The sequence below is a fragment of the Marmota monax genome, unplaced genomic scaffold, assembly GCF_021218885.2.
Source record: "Marmota monax isolate L192 unplaced genomic scaffold, Marmota_monax_Labrador192_F-V1.1 WCK01_AAM20220418_F8-fsc00053, whole genome shotgun sequence".
NCBI lineage: Eukaryota > Metazoa > Chordata > Mammalia > Rodentia > Sciuridae > Marmota > Marmota monax.
In genome coordinates this window covers 2599983-2625784 of record NW_026693153.1, presented here as the reverse complement: position 1 = coordinate 2625784, position 25802 = coordinate 2599983, and the positions used below count along the sequence as shown (strand labels likewise).

The following is a 25802-nucleotide window of genomic DNA, read 5'->3' as shown; positions in this document are numbered from 1 at the left end:
GTAAGGCTATATTTTTAATATAACAAAACATTGTTTTTATAAAAGAGAGCATGTATTCAGTCAGTCAATGTCAGAAGATAAATGAGTCAAGACACTCTGCATTTCCTAAATATTCTAGGGCTTCCAAATTGACAGGCCCTCATTGAAACAAAGAAATGTTATTTCCCTTTTATTTTTCAGTTGGGTGACTGCATTTCAAAAGACAGCTACCCAGATGGCAACATCACATGGTACAGAAATGGAAAAGTGCTATCACCCCTTGAAGGAGGTGAGTATGAGGTGGGCAATACATTCAAAAGACCTGTTTTGATTTTCTCTTGCCTAGGCATTTTCTAGACTGTCTAGGATCTAAATATGCTGTCCTCTTATTATATAGAACTCTATGCTTTGTTAGTTTAAGTATCCAGTAAATCATTGCATGATTTTTAAAATATCATCTTAGCCCTTGTGCAGAGAAAATTATTTCTGTACATGGCATGTTCTAGAAGTTAATTAAAGCAAGTGGGAGATAGGATTCCAGGATACTATTTTTATCTGTGTCTTTTGAGTCATGATTCTGAAAAGGTATCCTACCTCATGGTATGTCAATTTTATCTCCTGTTAAATACAATTAAAAGAACAATTAAAACACCCAAAAGTATTATGATATTTAATTAAGGATTGTTTTTTTTTTACAATAAAGGTTTTATCATTACTTCTTCATTCTTTATTTTCTCCAGCGGTGGTCATAATTTTTAAAAAGGAGATGGATCCAGTTACTCAGTTATATACCATGACTTCATCTTTGGAATATAAGACAAGCAAGGCTGATGTACAAATGCCATTCACCTGCTCTGTGACATATTATGGACCAAATGGCCAGAAAACAATCCATTCTGAACAGGCAGTCTTTGATATTTATTGTAAGTAAGTCAATGAATAATTTTATAACTGTAATATATTAGAAATAATATTCAAATACTAATAATCTCTTTGAAATTCCAATCTAATTTGTCTTTGGATTCTGCTTCCAACCTCCATTCTGAAGCCATGGCATCCAAGTAATCTCTTTCTCTTTGAGAAACCTAGAGAATAAATGCTTACCCATCTTAAAATATAGTTCACTTTACACTGTTCTTATGAGCATCTCCTGTATTCTTCCTGGTATTAAGTTCCTTAATGATAAGATCTCTAGCTTGGGTGAGTCCTTCTGGTAGGCCACATACCTAGTACAGCCATGTATTTTGTAGGAACTCAAAAAATCTTATTACCATTTACTGAATGAATGACAGACAAATATTGACTTATGACTAACTAGCTTTCTGAGTGGGGGATTGCTATTTTAATAAAGATTTATTTTAATAATTAGGTCTATTACTTAATTTAGATAGGATGCTATATTCCAAGATATTTTGGATAACTAAGTCATGAATTTGAAACATAGAATATTAAAATAAAAAGAAATTTTCATGTTCTACTGTTCCAATTCCATTATTTTATTTAACAGTAATATGAAGTACAGAAATGTCCTGTAAATTAGCTATAGAGACTGGAATAGAATCTTTTTCTCCCCTACTGGGCTCTCTTTTGAATGACAGATGCAAAGATAATCTAATGATTTAGAGCAAAGATGTTGGTGTTCCAGTCCCCGTGTTATCAATTACTGTACATTTCTAGAACAGTAGCTTAATTACCATAAATTTCAGTTTTCATAGCGTGAAATGGGAAAAATATAACATCTACTCATAATGTTGTTATGGAGATTAAGAGATATCACAAGTCTAAAGTAGCATAATGCATCACACATGAAATGCTCTGTAAGCACTATTGTGATTATTACTATGTAGTATCACTACATAAACAATGTAGACCTGGAGATTTTGAGGGGAAATGCAATAAAGAGTTTCATTATTATCTAAAGTGAACAAAAAATAGTTGTACCCTTATGTATTCTAGAATAACCTAGCACTTCCACATATATTCTGAAGGATAGGTAGAAATACAGGCTGAAACTTTTGAACAGTTTTACTTCAGTTACATTTCTGTTGGGTTCTCTGAGGCACAGAATCTTAACATAGAAACAAAACTGAATTACAAGACTTGTCCTAAAGTTAAAAGGTTGTTTTGCCTTAAACTTGGTAGATGATTTCCAACTTGATTTAAAAACAGGAAATTTGAATATTCTATTATTTATAGCATATTTAAAATCAATCTGTTTTTTCTATAAATAAAGGCTATTCATAAATAAACCTTCTTGATATAAATGCAGAGGTACAAGATAGGAGAGAATGTCAAGATGAGTAATAAGAATAGGGAAGTTGGCTTAAGAAGAGGAATGAATGTGAGTCCCAGGCAGGCAGTTAGGTGCCCAGTGAAATCCTTGGATGCTTAAGAAGGAAATGATTTTACCCTGCTGGCTGTGAACAGTGCAAGTGGCATGGCTTTTGAGAAAACCCTGTATGAAATGGTGGGCTTCAAATATAGTCCTGACATTTGAGGAGTTTACTATTCCAGTAGAGAATCAAGACACCTACATTAGAAGGAAATTGTTAGTGTAAGGTTGCAGGTGGTGAATGTCACAGGAAGTCACAGAAGAGTCCTAAAAGCTCAGGTATCCAAGGACAGTTGATCTCAAACTCTCACATGCATCAGAAGAATCCTATGGACTTGTTAGAACACAGATCGCTGGATCTCATTCTCAAGTTTCTGACCCAGTAAAGAAGGGAAATGCTTCATACTTTGAATTTACAACAAATTTCTTAATGACTAGTGCTGCTGATCTGAGGACCACACTTGGAGAACCACTGCTCCAGGAAGGCTACAGAGAATAGAAAGCTAAATGAGAAATTATACTCAAGAAAAAGAATTCTAATGAATTTAACTTGAGAATTCTTGAAAAAAAATGCACCAGTCCACTTATCCCATACTCTAGACAATCGCTAATAAAATTGCAGAGCATCTAACTCTTTAATCTCCATGTTTACCTGATTTCTGCTATGGGTACTGCCTAAGTTTATGCCACCATTCTTCATTGCCTATGTTTCTGCAATGATTTCCAAAATAGTATTCTTCTTGTCTGCCTATTTTTCTATGCTCAGCCTAAACAAACTACTCCAAGCTGATGCCAGAAACATCTTTCTGAAACATAAAATGGAATAGAGTTACTGCCGTGATTAAAAATCTTCCATGACTCCCCAGAGCTCCCAGATTAATCTTTACACTCCGAATTTCAATATGTCTTGAGTCCCCAATATATCTCAGCCTTCATTGCTGCACTGTATACTGTACCCCACTGTGGACCATTCTGTTTTCTAGATTCCTCCAGTAGAGTACTGTTTACATGCCTATCTGTGTGCTGCTATTGTCTTGCTTTTGTCTTTTAGCACCGACTTATTTTTCAAAACCTGGTTCCAGGGTGAATTGCTCCTGTAAACTTCCCAATACTACTCGTCTAGCACCAACAGTGATCCAGTGCTCACATCATATGCAGTTTTAATGTTGTCATAATATTAATTGTTAAGTTTGGTGTTCTCATAGAGTGAATGATTATTAAGTGAGGGAAGATCTCATTTCAGTTTTATAATTCTACCACTTAGTGCTTATTTGAAATAGATACTAAGCAAATGAATTAATGATTGGACAGAGGGATGCATGCATAAAAAAACCTGAGTAGACTCTTTCAGTTATATTGTAGGAGTTTACTTAAAGTAGTGAGATATGAGAATCTCTCATATCTCAGTTATATTGTAGGAGTTTACTTAAAGTAGTGAGATATGAGAATCTCACTTAAGCTACATACAAGCTAAATTGTGGATATCAAGATAAAAGAATTTTTATTTCAGATCACTGTTATTCAAAATGTTACTTCTGGAAGCTGCTTCAGAGGAAATAGTTATGGAAGGACAGAGGAGAAAGGCTCAAGGTGACAGACCAAATGAAATTTGATGGCAGTATTTCAGGGCAGGTTAATTAGGGCGTAAACTAGGGAAGTGTTGGTGGGAATAGAAGAGGAGAATCAAATGCAAAATATGCTGTGAAGTATTAATCACTGAGACTTGGTGATTGAGTGGGTAAGAGAGGGCAAAAGAGGAAGTCAGAGTAACAGCAAGAATGATGACTTACTAATGGGCAGAATAAAATTCAAAGTCAGGGGCAAAGGGAGAACAAGAGATCATTAATTTTGTTGTAGGCATGTGAGTGGCCATCCAGAAAGTGACTGTTAAAATCCAAATGTGTTGTGACAGACTTCTGATCTGAGTTCAGTTTTCAACTCTTTAAATGCAGAACAGAACCTACTGAAAAGGGAAGGCAGACGAGCACGTTAGACTGATTGTGATCCCTTGCTGTTCTAGAGTCAGTGTTGATCTGAGATGCACCACAGTGATGTGCTGCCAGCCAAACCTGAGTGCTAGTCAGTTAAGCGCCATGTCTAAGAGTGAGTGGGACCCAGAAATGCAGTTCAGTGGGAAGCAAAAAGCAAACTTTACTCACTTTGCAGCTTCACTGGGAAATGCTGATTGGAGAACTACGTTAAGCAAATCCAGAAAAAAAAATAGATAAAAATAAAAACAAAAAGCATCCATCATTGTGCAGCCTCAGAATATTCTGGCTAAATATTCAGAGATGCCTGAACATAGAGAAATGACAAAGAAGCAGTGCATAATCATGCTTCTAAGAATTCCTCTGCAAGTTAATTGTAGACGGGCAAATAAATGACTGCAAAAAATAGAACAAAAAGCCCACCAAACTATCATTTGCTCATTTCACTTTACTAGCTAATAACAAAATAGATCTTTGTAGAGATGTTATTTTTAATGGCACCAATTTGAAAATATAAGCATATGTCTCAATAAGTATTACTTCTTGTATGAAAGATTCTGTAAAATAAACCTTTGGATTATATGATTTCTAAATTAATTGTTCATTGCATATCCAATAGTATAACAAATGGATATGTAAGAAAGCAAGTCATTTATTATAGCCACCACTACCTTCTCTTATTTCATGTTTTCTAAATATGGTTCCATTGTATCCAGCCTTTAGTTTATTTAGCATTACACTGTTGAGCAGTAGTCTGTACTAAAGAATACTCTTTAGCCCTATTTTTTCCACAAAATGACCAGAATGGAATGAAAGTTACATCTTGGCTTCAATGAACAAGACAAAATTACAATGCACTTATAGTCCTGTTGATTGTGTTAAGTGTCTCTCTCAGTTCATAGGATTCATTGTTCTGAAAGCAGATCTGCTCTCCTGCATGCCAGAAATCTTGCTAGTGTTTAGCTCATGTCTCCTTTTATTTAGTACAAGGTATTATTATGTAATATGAATGCAGTGGGACCTGACAGCTTCAGTGACTTTGCTAGCTGATTTAGTCTTTCCAAACTATAAGATTCATATAACATAGTTAAATTTACTTATAATGAAGTCATACCGTGAGGTTGTTCCTACTGGTCTTTTACACATAAAATAATTACAATCATTCCTACCTCAGTTAAGGACATTTTGCTAAGAAGAAATTGATTTTTATGTAATAGGGTCTCTTTGTAGTTTGCTCTAACTATGATTAGTGCTTGGTATAGCAAGTGGCTATTAACTTCAATCCTTCTATAAAAAGATACATTTAAGTAATTACCATTACTAGCTTCTTGAGAAAATTGTGTATAATTTAGTCATTTACATTGTATGCACAGTAATTTTGTACTTGACAAAAATGGTTAACTTGTGCCTGTGGCTCTTGCAGATCCTACAGAGCAGGTGACAATACAAGTGTTGCCACCAAAAACTGCCATCAAAGAAGGGGACAACATCACTCTTAAGTGCATGGGAAATGGCAACCCTCCTCCTGAGGAGTTTTTATTTTACTTACCAGTAAGTGCCTAAGTATTACTTGAGCTTGACTGCTATCATTTTGTCCTGTTGTTTGGCCTCTAGCTAACATCCAGAATTGTATGCACTTAGATGGCTTAAGTGAGAAAGAATGCTATTTGGGGGCAGAAAAAAACACCACCTGTAGAATATCCTTTGAAAGCTTTTGTGGCACCTGACAGTGTTCTTGCCTTTGCTCAACTTTGAGAGATTTCAGAGACAAAGAGGTAAAAAAAACAAAGCTGACCACAGGGAACCATAATTGCGAAAACTCAAGGTTTACTTGTTCGCATAAGTTATAAGAATATGTTCATTATAAGTAGATAACTATAAACAGAGATGATGACAGCAAATGGTCTGAAGTGGATTCTCTCTCTACCCATAGTGTGGCCCTGAGCATACCTCTGATCTCCTGAAGTAAGAATAGTTTTGTTGCATATTATATTCAGCTTGATAGAATTATGCTCTGAACTGTCTCTTCTTGTCATATATAATCTTAATTTTTCAGTTCCTAAATTCTTATCCATATCATAGCTGACAGAAATAATATGCATTGAGGATATTTTGGACAATTCCTCCAGAAGAAATAATTTGCTTGTGTTCTGGATGTTGCAGTGATAAAGAACCTAACTATGAAAGAGCTTTCTAGGGATTCTTTCCTCCTGTAGCTTCATGTTTGACATCACCTTTGCACAGGGACAAGCCATGTACAACTCAATACTACATTTCCTGCAAGGATGTCCTTATGAATCTATCCACTATATTATTAGGAGTATGCAAAAATATCATTCACCACATTACTGAAAAGACTAGCCTAAGTAATTCTTTATAAACTTAAATGTTGACAGAAAGCTTTGTTTTGCCTATTAAATTGACATGCTGCTTTCGTTTCATTTGCAAATTGAAATTTTAAACTAATTAGGTTTTCATTTTGGCTATCAGGAATGACAAAGCCATATTTATGTCTCAATTTTAGCAACAATATCTGCTGCTTATCTTTTTTGACATTGTTGTTAACATTTACTCCTACTTCATCTGTATTTTTCCAATTCTTAATTTGTTATTATTTTCTTTTCTATTTCTATTTTATTTTTCTCTGCCCCTTTTCTCTTTTTTTCCCTATTCCAATTCTTCTCGGTCCTTCCTTTCTTCCTATCTTTCCTTTTAATTTGAATATATGGAATATTTTCTTTTAAACTGTCCCAAATCTTTTTGTCTAATTAGGTAACACATAAATATAAAAATAAAATATTGGACATCTTTAAAAATTTGCTTTAAATCTCAAACATAAACCACACTGTCATAAAACAGATATCCTCAGTATAATACAAGTTAGCCTTCAAAATTCCTTGAAACATAAATATTATTTCTCTAGAAATTAGATGTTGGTAGCACAAGCTTTACTTTTTTTTTGGCCATTCAAAGAAACACATTCCCATTTTCTTCCCTTTCTGATAAAATGCCATCTTCATCAAGAAATACAACTGTTCTCATTGTAGCCACCACATGTATGTAATCATCTGACATTTTGCTTCTATCTACAGGGACAACTGGAAGGAATAAGAAGCTCAAATACTTACACATTGACAGACGTGAGGCGCAATGCAACAGGAGACTACAGATGCTCCCTGATGGACAAAAAAAGCATGACGGCTTCCACAGCCATCACAGTCCACTGTAAGTCGCCTTCTCTGGTACAGCGTTACTTCAGAGGCCCCTGGTAGTTTAACATGGCTGTCTTTTCTAATAAATTGACTCTATCTTTTTCATAAATACCGTGTTTGGATAGAATGGTAAAGATCATCAGAATAAACTCGACTGTGGTCAGGTTGGCACTATAGCTTTGAAACCTTGCCTGGATTTGCTACAACTTTTGCCCATGGTAAACCTAAATGTCTTCAGTTCGTTGTATCAATAAAAAATATTCATATGGATCTTAAGGAAATAACTCATTATAATATATATATATATATATATATATATATATTTTTTTTTTTTTTTAATATTTAGGTCTTCATTTTCTTTTATAGTGCTGAGGGTCTATCCCAGGGACTCATGAGTGCTAGGCAAGCACTCTACCACAGACTTACCCTCCCAAACTCTATTTAGACATTCTCTCACGAAAATGTAGATTAAGTATCTTCTTTTCTTATTACAGAATAATATTAACACCCAAATCCAGGAAAAACAAAGTTACTATAGACTGAGCAATTGGAATAGGAAGTGGAGATGACTAAAAGCCATTTGTTGGTTGAATAAGTAAATTTCTGGAATCAGAACCTCTTCAAAATCACCTTGAACATAAATTTATTATTAGCTTTTAATCCACTTTTGCCCTACAGATATTACAAAAGTTATTTTTGGCCCCGATGGCAGTGATGGGGGGAAAAAAAGATACATAAAAACCAGACTTGTAATTGAGTTCTTTATTTTGTAATTCCTAAGAGTCCCTATTATTGATGTACATGATGTATCATGGAATTAGTAAACTTATTCATTCATACTACCCACTACTAAGACTAGAGTTCAGAGTATTTTGAGCAAGCTTCAGTCTTCTTGTTCATATAGGCCAAACTTTCCAATAAGTTGTTTGCACCCAACAGTGCCAAGGTTTCCTCTAGACATGGTGATCCACTGAATCCCTTTCATCATGAGGCATTTCTGTGTTTCAAAATTAGAAGAGACTTTACAAATTGTCCTGAACACTTGGTTCTAAACCTCTTACTCTACCAATAATAATGCTTGGAAAACATGTAGGAGAGGAGCTAAATCTTTGGGGGGCGGTAAGAGGGGTACTTTGGGGAATAAAGCAAGCAGATGCTTGCTTTTGATTGTCTGATGTTAGAAGCACACTCCAGGGAGCCCTGTGCAAACAGTGCACTGCTAAGAAATGTTCACAGCTGAGCCACTCCTGTTTATTCCACACTCCCAGTTGCACAGGATTAAGTTGTTTGCCATCAGGGGATAGTTTGGGAAAAAGCAGTGACCTCTTAGTAGAACAATAGAGCTACTTTTTCTCTGAGGGCCAGTCAGTCATGGGACCATTTATCTAGGCCTGTTTCAAGAAAAAGAAAAAAAAAAAAAAAGTAAAGCAAGAGAATGTCCCCAACAAATTGAACTGCCTGTGAAATAGCTCTCTGACATTCTTGTTCATGTTTTGAGCATACCAGTGCCTTCAAGATGGCACATTGTGCTTTTGTTTAAGAGATGCTAGGTATATATGACCCTAAAAGGAGAGGGCTCATATTTATATCACTTGTAGGTCAGGCAGGGAGGAATGGAAAACTGACTGACAAGGCAGAAGACTCAGTGGCAGCAACAAGGTGCCTTGATGATTGGCTGATAGCAAGGAAAAAAAAAAGCCTAACAGATTTCAATGCATTTAACTGGATTTAAATGTATTTCAGTTTTGACAGGCAGACTATAGTGTTGGAGTTTAAGGCCTGTAATTCACTCTAAAAACTAGAAAAAGGTATTATAAGTCAATCAAAATTTTACTCTGTTATCTGAATGCTACCTAAAACTATATTTGCCCATTTATCTTTGTTTGTTTGTTTTACAAAAACAGGATTTGTTTCCCTTTCATAGATGACTAAAGGGAATGCCGGTAGAGAAGCACAATCTCTACATGCACAGGTTTGCAGAACAGACCTCTCATTAAGACTCTCAGTGTACAGATTCCTGACTGCTGCTGAAACAGCTGCTGCTACTCTGCCAATTCATGCACACAGAGATTCCTCATCAGAACTTTCAAAATCCATCTTTATCCTCTAAAATCTTTTATCTTCTCATTGGCAAGTTAACTATCCAACTAACAAAAGCTCTTAAGTCACAGAGAGTAAAAATTTCACTTTATAATTCACTCAAATATTCTGAGAAAACGCCACTTTTTATGTGATGGTTCTTTTTTTTACTATGAACCATCATTTTTTAATATGTATTAGACTGAGAAACTCTGTTTCTGCCCTTCATTCATTCAACACTAGTGTTTGAGAGCCTACTATGTGGCAGACACTGTGGATGTATCTGAGAAAAAACAAATCCTGGTCAATCTCCTCATGATGCTTGCAGTCTAACTGGAGAGGTGAACATTTAAGATGCAGACAGTCAACAAAACATGTAAAACCATGAAGCAACATAAAGTGCAACAGCAAACCCCTATACCACAGAATAAAGCCCCCAATTCAGTAAGGCAAGCACAGTACTCAGTCTGGCCTCAACTAATTGTCCGTATTTACCTTCTGTGAGTTCTCATAGTCCAGCAGTCATACGGGATCATTCACTATTGTGGAATCTGCCAAGTTCTCTTGCCTCTTTGCTTTTGTTTATGTGGCAAAAGTTGTTCCTACATTTCCACCTATCAGCCACCCACCTTTACAACCACAGGAGCAAGATACAAAAATGAATGCCTCCTACGAAGGCTCTCTTACTTCTTTGAAACCTAGTTTGGCTTTATTCTTTATACTCCCGTAAGTCTTTGTTTTTACCTCTCTTTGTAGCCCTGCCTTTAATCTTTCAACAAATATTTACTGAGCTTCTAATGGTAATAGGTTTGCAACTAGACACTGACTTCACAGGCTATGTATCTCAGTTGGTTGAGTGCATATCGCCTAATCAATGAGTGCATAACCTAATTAATTTGTACTCAGTACTCATCTCTGTATCCCCCATTAGTGCTTGGAGCACAGTAGCTCTACAATAAGTGTTTGTTCAATTGAATTGGATTTTCCTCATATGGATCATACTGTGACAGTGAGATTTTTGTAAACATTATTTCCTATGAAAACTTATATCCTTAGATGTAATTCTTCTCTGTTTCTAAAAAATTCTGTTGGCAGTGTACCTAACAATAGATCTTATTTAAAAGTTCACTGCATGAGAAATGGAGTAGCATTTTAAAAAAATATCTAACTATTTGTCAATTCTCTCTGCAGAAATGCATAAACTATCTCATGGTTTTTCAATTTATCACCTGCTGTCTAAACATACTTGATTTTCCAACGTTATGCTTTGCCAACTTTTTTTTAACAATACTTATCAAGTCATCATCTTTCTTTATTTTCTTCCAGAAGCAATTAAATAATTTTTTTTTCTTAAGGTGATAGAGCCTAGGGGTATATTTATATGCACTCAAAACATCAATTATGTTAACTGCAAATAAATGCATAGTCAATTAGATTAACCATTAATTTGTCCAAACTGGTCTCAAAGCTGGCTTGAAAATCTAGGATGAAAAAATAGTTATTTTAGTCACATATGTCAGTCACATATGTCTGAGTTTTCAAGTCAATTAGGGTTTTTTTTTTTTTTGTCTTTTGTCTTTTCTTCTCTGAAATATTTCAACTACTTGCTCTTTTGGAGTTTGAATTTCAAGCAGATTCTTTGCTTCACAGATTTGGATTTATCCTTAAACCCAAGTGGGGAAGTGACCAAGCAGCTTGGTGATGCCCTGCCGGTGTCCTGCACAATATCTGCTAGTAGGAATGCAACTGTGGTTTGGATGAAAGTAAGTCATAGTATTTTTGTTCTATCCTGCTCTTTTGAACTGATTTGCTTTTAGGTTATTTTTTATTCAATGTTATATCCAAAAATGCATATTTATGGTTAATATCTTTATACACTCACATATTCGCTCAGTTTATCTCATACAAATTGAAACACTATACAATTTTAGAGGTACTTAACAATAGTGTGGCTCTGAAACTTAGTTTGGGCATTACTTGATGTGAGTATTTAGATGAGGATGTGCGTGCATGCTTGTCTACACACAAACATATACAGTTAAGAACAATTTACAGAATGTTTGAATCCACATTATACTTACATGATGCTTATAAAATCCCTGTGGAGTATATAGTTCACTTGTTATTTTCCCCAAGTTACCTGTAGAGAAATTGGCATGAAAGAAATCAGAAAGCCCATGAGCAAGTAGACTCAAGTTCAGTCCTTCTTTAGAGTATTACTGTGCTCTGGTCACACACTTTCTGCCTCCCTGATGATTGGAACTGCCCTTATGTTTCTGAAAGTAGGGTCTGCTGGATTAGGAGCTCCTCAAAGTTAGGGGTCCTTTTCATCCCTGGGCCATCAGAGAACACCCAGAACATTCTAGGAGCTTAGTATTTCCTGAGTGATTGCTTATATTCATGCAATTGTCATGGAGGACCATGACTTCAGGGACCCAGTCGTCGGTATGTTTTTAGAAACAGAAAATAGGATTCATAATTAGTCATTTGACACAAGGAAATGGTTGTAATAATGATCCCTCCACTTAAATCCTTGGCTAGAATATCCAAACCCCCAGCACAATGTGTTACCACAGCATGGCATGTAACAAGAGCACCCCACCCACTGATGTCCTGAGGAAATGCACACTCCATTTGACACAGGCATTGAAAAGAATTGACTTTATCAAAACCTGTAGACAAATTTATTGGTGAAGTTTCTTCTTGGTGAAAATATCAGTTATTTTGTATTGCTTTACTATTTGTGTTTTGATTGCTTTTAGTGCTAGATTCTCCGTTTCCTGTTTCGCTCTCCTTTAGTCACAGCCTCATCACTCAGGTCATTAAACTGTCACTCTATAGTCTGGACGTCAACATGAGATATTTGTAGTAGTCAATGGTCATAAAGCTTGACAGGTTTTAAACAATAATCAATGATGTCATGAACACCCACCGCATGTTTCACTTCAGTACTAGAGAAATGAAAAGTTTGCTGTATCAAAAGTAGCTTCTTGGAGCTGGGGCTGTAGCTCAGTGGTAGAGCGCTTGCCTTGCATGTATGAGGCACTGGGTTCGATCCTCAGCACCACATATAAATAAATAAATAATTTTTTTTTTTCAAAAAAAAGTAGCTTCTACTTCACCTGCACTCACTGTTGTCAACTAATACTAATGTTAGGAATAGCACTAACACTAGTATCAGTATTGCTGATAAATATTCCTGGGGCCATAGTTAGTGATAGCAAGTAGAAAAAAAAAAATCCACATGTACAAAGGACTGTGTTTAATTCTACACTTAGGAGTATTTCAATTCCTGGCAAAAATAGGATTACTTTTGTATGTCAGGTGATTTTTTAAACTGAATGTTATATTTTCTTTTTCATAAAGTTTGAGTGGTAATTCTTTTTTGAGGGTTTCCTTTTATTTTTTAAAGCCTTTATTAGAGCATTATAGTTATACATACTAGTTAGATTTATTTTGACATGATCATTCATGCATGCAATTTAACTTACTCCATTACATCCCTGGTGCCTGCTATGTCCTGCCCCTGTTCCCTTCCCCTAGTCTGCTAGTCCCCTCTACTGGTCTTTTTTCTGTTTGTTTGTTTCTAATGGTGTTTTAGAGATACACAGAAGGGTAGAATCCACTGTGATTTATTTATACGTATACATAGATTAATTTCATCAAATTCTTTCTGCATCTCTTTCCCTTTCCCCTCCCTCATCCCTCTATCCAGTATCCTTCTACTCCACTGATCTACCCTCTGTCCTTAAAATTTCCTTCTTTCCCTTTATTTCTTTTACTTTGTTCTAGTTTCCTCATATTAGAAAAAACACTTGACCCTTGATCTCCTGAGTCTGACTTATTTCACTTGTCATGTTCTCCAGCTCCATCCATTTACCAGCCAATGCCATAATTTCATTCTTCTTTATGGCAGAGTAAAACTCCATTGTGTATGTATACCACATTTTCTTAATCCATTCATCTATTGACAGGCACCTGGGCTGGTTCTATAACTTGGCTGTTGTGAGGTACACTGTTACAAACATTGATTTGGCTGTATCACTAATTATTAAAGCTTTCTTGTAAAAAGCATTCTTATTCTAATTGCTGTGGCTCTATAATGGATCCACTATGTTGATAACTATATCAGATAAGGTAATTTTCAGGCCTGTATACTCATCATTGTTTAGGTATCACAAATCTGAATGTCTGGCAGTTCTACTATGATGAGTAGGGACTGTCAATTGAGGACTTTCTTTAATGTGAACATATTGCATTATTTCTATACTTAAGTCCTCAAAACAATTTAATATAGTAAGAATATAACCTCACTTCACAAATAAAGGAAACTGAGTCTCATCAGCTTATAAACTTGTTCCAAATTATCAATTCCATAAAAGAGAAGTCTGAAATATAACTCAGGCATGTCTGACTCCAAAACTACAATGAAAAAAAGAATACTCTTTAAAGGCATCCGAGAAAATTTTTTAAATGCTTCTGTTTTCATTAGACCCAGAAAAATGTTTTAGGTCTAAGTAGTATATGATAAATACATTTAAGCTTATAATTGTGCTTGTGAAGTAATTTACTTTTCATTTAATCAGGATAACATCAGGCTTCGTTCAAGCCCATCATTTTCTAGTCTTCATTATCAGGATGCTGGAAACTATGTCTGTGAAACTGCTCTGCAAGAGGTTGAAGGCCTGAAGAAACGAGAGTCACTGACACTCATTGTAGAAGGTAGTGAAATAATTGGGCACCAATCCAAATTATTCTTTGAGAATCTTGTTGCCTGGTCTTCTGTATGATCTTAGTTCATTGTCATATTTTAATTGTAATGATATTTTAGGAAAACCTCAAATCAAAATGACAAAGAAAACAGATCCCAGTGGACTATCTAAAACAATAATCTGCCACGTAGAAGGTTTTCCAAAGCCAGCAATACAGTGGACAATTACCGGCAGCGGAAGCGTCATAAACCAAGCAAGTATTTGTCTTCTTGTTATATTCTGCACTTGGTCCAAAGTGGGGTTTTATTTAGGCAACTAAAATGCAAGCTAGTTTGTTACTGCATGCAATTTGCAGTGTCCTCTCAGAGAAGATTCTTGCTAAATTCTTAATCTTCCCAAAGGAAGAACATGGCTGAAAGAGAAATTTTAAATCTCAAGGCCATGGAGAATGGAGAAACCATTATTTTGAGATTAGTGTCTGTTTTTAAACAGACTCCATGGTCTTTAATTCCCAAACGGGGTTGATTAAAACATTAAGGTACACACTTTTATGCCTAATAAACTTATACACTTGAGTATAAGCAGCAGCTATTACTTTGCTTAGTTATGCATGTTAAATGATAATTTTTCTTAAAACTGGGCCCAGTGTGGGAGTGGGGTGTGGTGAACACTGTAAATGGTTATGAACACATAGTCTGATTTGCCTGTTACAGGTTAAGGCCAGAATGAAGCAAGCAGCAAACAGTGTCTCAGCAGTGTTCTTCTAGCCAAAAGAGGACATAAGCCAAACAATGTCTATACTCCATGTAGGACATTTTAGTAATTTTAAAGGGCTAAGAACTTATAAACACTACCATTTTCTGAGAGAGAAGAAGAGAGAGAGATAGAAAGAGAAATGAATATCTGGCCTGTAACTCTATACTCAGAACTGTAATCCCACTAACTTGCCAGTGTCCATGGGTTACTGACATACTTGTTAATTCCATGTTTTGTGACGGTTTTCATGCCTCTTCATCTCAGTAGAAGCAGTTAAAGACTCTTCAGGAATACCCCAGAGTACCATTTTATTATTTCAATCTTCTTTCCTGCCTTCTTCCTAGCTTTGGACCCAGTTGAAATTGGGAAAGACATATAAATCAAAAAGCTTCAAATTAAATTTCAGTTAGAATCTCTGTTTCCTTTGTCCTGGGAAGTAGGGTCTTTGGTTTACTCTATGTAATATAATTTTTTTTTTAAAGAGAGAATTTTAATATTTATTTTTTAGTTTTTGGTGGACACAACATCTTTATTTGTATGTGGTGCTGAGAATCGAACCCGGGCCGCATGCATGCCAGGCTAGCGCGCTACCGCTTGAGCCACATCCCCAGCCCCTATGTAATATAATTTTGCAGAGCAAAGTGGATCTTGACTTTCACCCATGGGTGATGCATTTATATTTGCATGAGTTTGGATATAGAAAACCCCCAAAGAAGTGGTGGCACTTGAAGAAAGTGATTTCTGATTTGATTAGGTATAACAGACACACACAAGTAAGAGACCCTGCCAGAGGAAAGCAAAGAGGCAAAGCCAAAGGAAATGCAGTTTTCTTCATTCAGAATAAAGACCTGACTCACCAGAATTGCTGACAATGTACAGATTAAATCCAAAAAACGAAATGCTAAAAAAAAAAAAAGAAAAGAAAAGAAATGTCTCTTTTCTACTTTCTTCTTTTTGCTCTCTAGTTCAATTAAGTGATAAGTGCAGCAGAAAAGAACCTTTAGGTACTGGTTATGCAGGCATAGAAAATAGAAAAACAAGCACACAATAAATATCTGACAAACAAAAGAATATAAAGATTGAAAAGGCCATCCTGGAAATGAACAAATATATTTTGAAGAGATTAAAGTAGGAAAAACAGTGAGAAAGTCCTATGAAAAATCCTAGAGGAAAGTGGAAAAATAGCAGGTAAACTTACTATGAGAATAAAAATAATAATGCCATTCTTCTTTGCCAGGGAGAAAGATTGATCCTGGCCCACTAGGTGATGTGTTATTTTTCTTGTTCCAGATTATCCATCCATAATCTTTTATCTTTTTCCCTCCTCAAACACACGATGAATCTACCTCCTTTCACCTAGGAGATATCTCTGCCTCTCCTCTGCCCCCCAGGATATAGAAGGTAGCCCACTCTTGTTCTCAAGACACTTACCTTGTAGTTAAGAAAAAAAGCAAAGAGAGAGCCAAGTACCACATGATACAAATAAAATAACTATGGAAAAAGAGCAAGTGTGTGTGTATTTGCTTCAGTCATGTTGTACTGAGGAGTCCAATCCCAAGATGAGCTTGAAGGGATCTTTCCTTACATTTGAGGAAGTTAAATGCCATGTTCACCATCATTTACACCTCATGACAATCAGAAGTCCTGAAAAAGAATTCACCCTCTGTATTTATCACAGGAAAATTGGGGGAAAACAAATGCTTTTATTCACCTATGAGCAAATAATATATCTATATGCATTTAATATAATGGTTCAAGATAAGGGAATTAACATCTATTGTGAAGAAGAGTATCAAATTCATGAATAGTTCAATTAGAATATTTATCGAAGAAAACTTGTGATTAGATAATAACCATGTTAATTATTTTGAAGCACATACCATCATGCCAAAATGTTGACTAAAATTGAGCCTCTTTGGAAAGAGTTAGATTGATTTAATCATTTGAATTCATAATAGAAACAGAACTCTCTCACTATCATTTTACTAATTGGTTTTCTACCTGCTGCCACTACAGGCCTGACTGGTCTTACCTGTGATCTTACACCTTGAACACCAGACTACACTACAGTGTACCATACCTGTCCCCTATCATTGACTAGTACTATGTCCCAGGCTTTTAAACTATATTTTCATGTAACCCATCTTCCTTCTTCTTTTTCCAGACAGAGGAGTCTCCTTATATCAATGGCAGGTATTATAGTAAAATTATAATTTCCCCTGAAGAGAATGTTACATTAACTTGCACAGCAGAAAACCAGCTGGAGAGAACAGTAAACTCCTTGAATGTCTCTGCTAGTGAGTATTTCATTTCTGGCATTAAAAAAGTAAGAAAATTTGAAGTTATTCTCCATTAGTTTAAATCCTCCAGTTCCATCTTCCTGTACTGCATCATGGTAAGTTTTATTTATTTATTTTGCATTTGGTGTCATCACCATGAGGTTATTTTTTCTTTTTTTTTCTGGTTTTCATTCTTGTTTTAACAGTTAAATCATTTCATGTTTTATGGATCAGAGGTCTTATCCTACACAGGAAGAATCCCCAAGAGAAACAGACAATAAAAAATAAATTACTCTTCTTAATGTACATTTTATATTCAGGGTATAGACAATTTAATGATTACCTTAAAATATTTTTATAATAGTTTAAATTTGGTAAATTTCAAATTTATTTTATTCTTTATTAATTGACATTCCAAATCTTTGTAGAATTTATCCCAACTTTATTTTAAACCAAAATGTCACAAACTTAAAGTCAAGCTAATTGGTAGCAAAACCAATATTCTAATTCATAAAATCTACTTTCAAAAATTGCTCCTTTTTCATATCATTGCCAAAATCAGATAAAGACAATTTTCTCTGAGAAAAAAAAAATTTCTCTGTCAATGCTGAAATCAGGGTAACACATAAATACCAACAGCAGCTTCTTTTGAAAATAAATGTAATTTAATGTGAAGTTAGTTACCATCTTCAGTTCTGTTATTATTCTCATTGTTATGTCAGCCTTAAATCAGGATCAGCCTAGAGTGAGGCTTGGTTTTGAACAGGACATTAACTGTTCTGCCAAACTCTTACACTTTCGCAGATGAATCTTGCCTGTGGCATAAGTAGGTGATAGATACAAGAGCTGGGAATTTGCAGGAACTAAGAGAAATAATTGTTTAAAGATAATGGTCCCTAATAAATTATGACTCAAATACAAAGGGCTGATGGACTGATGGAAGAACTAAACAAGCTGAACTTTAGTATAGCAGCATGGACTTCTCTGAATACAATTCAGTTGAGTATTGATTTGTCCTACCAAGAAAGAGAACCTGTCCTTTCTTCCTGAGCACAAGTCTCTTTACTCTAACTCTTTGAATGAGGTGCTTCAGTTTTCTAGACCAGACAGTGGCTTGATCAATATAACCCAGTCATTTTCAAACTCAGTGAGCACCCCATGAGATTCCAATTGAGTGTATGTGAGACAAAGCCTGCAAATCTGCATCTTATCAACCATCACGGGAAGTTCTGGTGCAGGCGTGTGCACTCTGAAGGTTGTTCATATGGTTTATTATTAAATGATAATACACAACAGCCAGCAGTAATTCTGAAAACAGCCCAAGAGCATGGTGCTACCAGAACCATTTGGAGCACTTTGGCAAACATGATGGCATCGCGAGATTTCACTTCCACCTTCATCTCTGCCCCCTTGAGAACAACTCTAATGGGAATTCATTAATCCTAGAGGATGAAAATGAATTCTCTTACATGGGGGGCAGAAAAGTTGAGGAAAATGGCAAGTTAGGTACTAACTTGTTTCTCCTAAAAGGGAAGTAGTAGTAATAGGTGGCAGCTAGTGAAAAACTTAAAGTGGATTCCAAATTAGTACTATAGCCTCTTGGTCATGAAAATTTCTGTGATGGACTTTGCATTTTCCTTAAACGACATTAATTGCTTTGTAGAGAAGTTTGTGTTCTATAAAGTATGGATTCTTTTTTACCCTGAGCTGTAGAATAGATATTTTATCTGAGTGTTATTACATCATACTATAATGGTAAAGGTGACTTTCATATATCAACAAATTTTGTTTTTAATTTCATATTAACATTTTTCATTTCAGTAAGTATTCCAGAACACGATGAGGCAGACGAGATAAGTGGTAGGTACTATGCTGCCGACTCCTCTTCCTTGACTATCAGCTCAAGATTTACGAAGTGTCATTGTATAAGTAATTTCTTAGTCGTCCACAGTGTGGATGTGAATTAAAATACCAAATGGGACAAGATAGCAAAAATGCTAAAAATTACCTTTTAAGATCACAAGTTTGCATGTTAATCATAGTAGTGAAACTTAGTCATTTTTAGTAATAACTAGATTGGCTTCTTTTAAGAAGTTCTTGGCATTGTCTGTAATTGCATGGGCTTCTCTTTTTTTGTTGTAGATGAAAACAGAGAAAAGGTGAATGACCAGGCAAAGCTAATCGTGGGAATTGTTGTTGGTCTCCTGCTCGCTGCTCTCGTTGCTGGTGTTGTCTACTGGCTGTACATGAAAAAATCAAAGTAAGTTATGTGAAAAGATGTTTATTGTTCATTGACTTTTACTGAGAGAAAATATGATGTGTTAATTATGCTCACATCAGCTACTCATGTAACTTCTTTAATAAGACAGACATATCCCCCAATCAGGCTGACCATATTTTATTTTTGTTCATAGTGAATACATAGCCACTTGTTACTTGTTATTGCAGTAACAAGTCTAGCCGTCTAGTATAAGCCTTAAAAAAAATCATGTAAGAGTGTCTTATAATGAAAATCCTAAAGCAGTGAAAATTCTTGGCATACACATGTCTAGCCTCGCTTACCACCCTAGATTCAGATGCAAAGGGGCAGGAGTAGGGTTCTAGCTTTGCCTTTTTTAGAAGTTCCACTGGTGTTCCTATGGCATACTCCTGGTTTCAACCATTCCTCATTTATGGGATATTTATAGCTAGTAGTAACTTTTGACATGATTTTATATTTTATTTATCTCTGACACACTCCTTTAAAAAATTCAGAATATCTTACTTAAAAGAAAATGAAAAGAAAGACAGACTCATCGGGATCCATGCTCTTACTCTACAAAGATGTCATTCCAATGAAGCAATATTTGAATAGAGCTGCCATGCAAGGGAAGAAGTAGCTTGATAATTTTATAGTCACATAACATGAGAATGCATTGAGCTTGTTTGTTCTCACAGTATATCTATAAAGTAAATAGCATTATTATTCATATTTTACATTTGAAAAACTTGAGGCAGAAAATGGTTAAATAAATTTCTCAAAGTAACATATTATAAGGGACAGAATTATTATTTGACTTAGGGGAATGATGTTTTAGAATCTTAATCCCTAGGCCTAGCTTTATCTCTGATAACTTACCTTCCCTGCTTTGCTAGAAGTCCATGCAATTACAGGCAAAAACGTGTTTTCTGTTGTATGTTGTGACCACTATACATGATATCTATCCCCACATTGGGGAACAGTTTCCTCCTGATCCTGGAACTTCATTCCTCATTCTTGAGCCTTCCTCACCAATACCTTGTGGATTGTTAGTATGTATTCTACAGAGAATCACACTAGAGAGAACAAAAGAGAGAAGATTTATTATAAAGAATTGTCTCATATCATTATGGAGGCTGAAAATCTGGAGATCTACGGTCAGCTAGCTCGAGACCCAGGAGACCTGATATGTTGTTCTAGTCTGCGTCCAAAAGCCTGAGAACCCAGAGATCTGATGCTGTTTCTACTCTGAAATCAGGCATGATGGAAACTTAGGAAGACCCAGTGTTTTAGTCCAAGTCTGAAGGCAGGAACAAAACAATGTCCAGATCAGGGTTGAGGCCAGAGGAGTTTCCTCTTTCTCTCTAAGCCTTCTCAATCCTGTTCAGATCTTCAGTTGATTGGATGATGTTCACATCCATCATCCATAAGGGAAGGCATTCTGCTTTACTCAGTCTACCAATTCAAATATTTATCTCATCAGAAAACACCCCACAGCATGAGCAGAATAATGTTTTACCAAATGTCTGAGCACCACATGGCCCATTCAAGCTGACACAAAAATTAACTATTACTCTTGGTAACAAGTGCCTTTTTTTTTCTCAATGAACATATAACCTACAAATATGTCACATGAGTTTGTATCCATGGTATTTCATGGTATCCATGAAAGTGAAAAGAAATACAATTAGTTGCCCAGCAGAAGTACCTATCTTATAGAAGTTCTTAAATGTATAAGTTTCCTGCTTATCAAAATCTTGTCTTCCCTTTATAGTCCATGATAAAGCACAAATCTAGGAAATTTAATTTTTATATTAGGACTTTTGGTGCACTCCATACCAATTTTTTTTCTTAAAAAAATAAAATTTCCCCTTTTCCTGAAAATTAGCTGAAAAATGGACTGTGGTTCTCTAAATTATGGACAAAGGAATGTTAAACTAGGGAAGCAATCCAGTGTCTTAATCATCTTATTGTAATGGTCAGTATCTCATTCTACACAATTTGTCATACGAATAAAAGAAATTTTGTATGTTTGCGGGTTACTTCATTAGTTATTGGCATATGGTGACCCCAAATTAAAATGACATAAATAAATATTGGACACTTAGCTCCACAGTGTCTTTAGGTTAAGGCCTTAAGCATATCCTTTAAAATGTGTCATGAAATTAAGTATAACTTTTACCATCTGACTTGAATATTCATCTAAATAACTGTTATTTAATTGAAAAGTGCACCCAATTTGGTACAGTTAATATTATTGGTAATCAAAGAATAAATTGCAGTTCTCATCCCAAGAATCAAAGGGTTTTTATTAAGAATTCCACAAATTCATGCTTCAGATTTGCTAAGTGCTTTGCACTCCTGGTTAGTTGTTCCTTTTCTGTGCCCTCTAAAATAAACAGGCAATTTTGTGAAATGAGTTGGTGTCCTTAACCCCTTCATTTGTTCAGAGTAAGTGCAGATTCACAATAAGAGCTTTCAAGTTAAGAATTTCTAAGCTAGCAAAACAGTGAAGTTTTAGCAACATTTAAGGGAAGTTCTTTGTATTTTCAGTATTTCTAAAAATCAATGGAGAGATAAGATAAAATAGTACTTTATTCCTAAGTAGAATTAAGAATGCATTTGTTATAGGTCTAGTGCCTCCTCAGCCTGTGTGTACTCCCCATTCCACTAATAGGAGCCACTTCTATTTCCAATATGGAGAACTGCAGCAAGAAGTACTTAGTCAGTTGTATTCTTTTCTCACTATGCTAGGTTATATTCATCAAAGAATGAGGACTCATGACTTGCTCTTTAATTCCTATAACTTCTTATGGAAAGATTTTTAAAGCTAGAGATAGGTTTTGGTAATGACAATATACAACTGATTATTTCCATATATTTACAGTATTAAGTGACAGCATCATCCAAAAGACATTAATTAACTCAGTCCACTCCTTGACAAGTTGTTTAATAGATAAAGGAGCATTATAAAACAAGAGATTATTTCATGATTATTATTTACATTCCTCTCTACCCGTCCTTCAAACTGATTTTTTAATTCTGCAGGAAGTTAAATGTTATTATTCGGGATCCAAACCCTCTCCTGCATACCTTGTAGTAAGTACAAGAACTAATGAAAACTTAAGAGATCTGAATATAAAGGAAAAGTGCAGAGGCTGCATGATATAGCCATGAACTTCTTCAGAAATTTATTAAACTATAATTTCCAGGTTGATTTCATTGAAGAGACCCCAAACCCATACTTTTTATTACTGAGCTGGGAGCACGCATTAACCAGACATTTGTGATCTTAAAATACTCATTGTATAAACCTTGAAACTTACCAAAAGATTTACTTTCACAACTGTGGAATTCAACAATATTGTCAAAAAAGATGGTATAATGTATAGACAGTCCAGAAATCTAAAAATCACAAATGGCATATGTGAATTCTGCCTCATATAATGCTATATTATTCCAGGAATCTTTCATAAGAAACAGAGACAGTTCCAACATTAGCTCAAGAGCTAACAGTGATGTGCCTGTAACATTGAACCCCAAAGAAACAGGCTAGATTTAGGTGTGCGAAAACCCTCCCTGTGAGTATGCCTTGAAACGTGGAATGGGATATTACAAGAAAGCTGACTTTAACTGAATTCTATTTTTGAATCAATACTCTAAAATCAAATACACGTGCCCATGAGGGAGGAGGGATCCCCACTGAGAAAATTAAAAAGATAGTGCTGGAGGACCAGGGAGAGTACATTTTTAATGAATTTCCTCATTTACCACTTCACGAGCTCCTACTATTATTTTTTCCTTTCTTTTTTACTTTCTTGGTATTTTAATAAAATCTCAGCAATTTAATGAAGTATATATATAATTAACCTAATTTCATAACATCTAAGTGTCAGTGGGATTAACCTGCCCAAGTTATTATAAGTAGTATTTTTTCTCCCAAACCTTATATACATTCAAATATATTTTGCTGCCTTGCCAGGACCTCTTTGCAATTTAAATTCTGCCCTGACTTCAGTTGCCTGCTGGCATTTAATGCAAGGCTGTGGAGAAAGGCATGGGCTTGTGAGCACAGGGCTGCTGCAGTCTCTCTAGTGGTATTAGAAGTTGGAATAATCCATGACTTGACTTCTCTTTTCTCTACCCATAGTCTGGCAGGCAGCCAGAAAAAGGAAGAAAAGAAAATGATGCATTATTCCATCAAACCATAAATAATAGACTAGAGGGGAAATTGGATAATGTGGAAGTGCCAGAGTTTCCTTCTAGTTAATTATAGGGCCATTGGACACAAAGGACAGAACCATCACTGGCCCTCCCCTCTTCTATCAAGGTGACCTGAAAGTTTTCAGGGAAATGTCAAATATAGTGTTTATATCAAAAATAATGTTTTCATTTTTTAAAAATCATGTTGGTTTATATTATCTTTTCCAAGGTATTAGGGAATAAAGTCCTGTTCCCTGCCATGAGACAGGCTGTGCTGGCTCAGTATTGTGCACCTCAGGGCACACTGAACCAGGATATAGAGTGCATGCGGGCAGCACCCTGTTTTCATACATATTCAGTATTGTTGCACTTACTTTGATCCTTCAATCTTTTGCCTAATGAATCCTTCCATATTCACTCTTGGCTAAGATGGAAAGGTCATTTTCTGTTTTTTATTGAGGATATAAGCCTTCTTTATTTTAGTGAGGAATATCTTTGTAGAGTCTTAGAAATTCTAAGGATATAAAATTGAAAGTTGTAGGAATAAGGCTATTTATTCTTATCCACTTCTTTCTTCAAATCAAGAAACTGCTGGCAATTCACTCAACAATGATTAGGGCCCTCCTCTCTACCTCTAGCTTTCATTAAGTTTGGCCCAAGAGGAGACTCATTCTGCTGACAGCTATGATCAGGGAAAAGGGAAAAATAACTATTCTCTTGGACAGGACTCTAATTACCTGTACAAGTGTCAGTGGCCAGTTTGCTGAAAGTGGTAACTCTTCACTGCCAAGGTCGCCATCCTGAATACCTGCTGTCATCATGGTACCCTTTTGTGGTGTAAGTCAGGCATGCTCTAAATTAGAAATCACAGAAAGCACCCATATAACTAGGAAGAGTTAAGGATTCCTCATACTCTGAGAGTTTAAAATTTGTTGTACACATGCTTGCTTTTGAAAAACCTAAAATCTCATGAAGGATATACGTGAATGATTTTAAATGGGTATTGTTTTTCTTTTCTAACTGTAAAATTTTACTGTAATACTTGTCTTATCTTTCCAAATGACACCTCCCAAGATGGTAATGTATTGGTTGTGCCTGGCATTCTCACCCATTTCCCTTTCCTACCTCCTCCATACTTCCAGTGAGTTAAGGGATCCTTAAGGGATACCACCAGAGGAGTCCCTTTCTTTCTTTGCAAGGAATTTCAAAACAAGTGTATATTATTTGGAAAATTACAAGAAAAAAGTTTTAAATCTTCTTAAAAGTTGTTTAAAAGCAACTTTAGTCCTTCAAAGGCACCGAGCTTATGGAAATAACACAGAATGCGGAGTTGAGACAGATTTGAACTTCCTTCTATGGCTCTCTAGCTAAGTGGTCTTGGGCAGCGGTTCTATGACTTCAGTTTTTGAGTCCTTGTCACCTGCCTGTTTCTTTCATATTACTATCACATTCATTGTTTTAGGCAGATTTTTTTACTGCTGTGACTAAAAGGACCCAATCAGAATTATAGAGAAGGAAAAGTCTATAGGGGGAACCCATGATTTCAGGGGTCTAATCCACAGACGGCAGACTCCATTCGTCAGGGCTCAAGGAGATGCTGAACATCATGGTAGAAGAATGTGGCAGAGGGAAGCAGCTCACATGATGATCAGCAAGCAGAGAGAGAGAGAGAGATCTCCACTTGCCAGATACAAATATATACCCCTAAAGCCAGCACCCCAATGTCCCACCTCCTCCAGCCACATCCCATCTGCCTTCAATTACCACTCAATTAATCCCATGAGATGATTAATTCACTGATTGGGTTAAGGCGCTCACAACTCAATCATTTCGCCTCTGAACTCTCTCACATTGTCTCATATGTAAGCTTTTGGGGGACACCTCACATCCAAACCATAACATTCATTTTCAACGACAGTCCTGTAAGAAAACCCTGTTATTTCCCCTATTTATAGATGAACAGGCATGCTTAAAACAGGGATGTGTCCAAAGTTTTGCAGGGCAAACTTGACACGTGAGGATG

At 35.7% G+C, this 25802-nt stretch overlaps 1 protein-coding gene across 2 annotated transcripts in view; it reads left to right on the top strand.

The window, feature by feature from the left end:
• Alcam (activated leukocyte cell adhesion molecule) overlaps positions 1–25802 on the top strand; it is a 197021-nt gene that overhangs the window by 159101 nt on the left and 12118 nt on the right. The window contains exons 5-14 of one of the 2 annotated variants that reach the window (XM_046455301.2): positions 181–268; positions 720–902; positions 5723–5850; positions 7392–7524; positions 11241–11353; positions 14177–14312; positions 14422–14555; positions 17223–17355; positions 19159–19197; positions 19480–19597. In XM_046455301.2, the coding sequence (XP_046311257.1) occupies positions 181–268; positions 720–902; positions 5723–5850; positions 7392–7524; positions 11241–11353; positions 14177–14312; positions 14422–14555; positions 17223–17355; positions 19159–19197; positions 19480–19597 (1205 nt within the window). The remainder of the gene's footprint in view (positions 1–180; positions 269–719; positions 903–5722; positions 5851–7391; positions 7525–11240; positions 11354–14176; positions 14313–14421; positions 14556–17222; positions 17356–19158; positions 19198–19479; positions 19598–25802) is intronic. The other variant, XM_046455302.2, reaches the window with a different exon arrangement.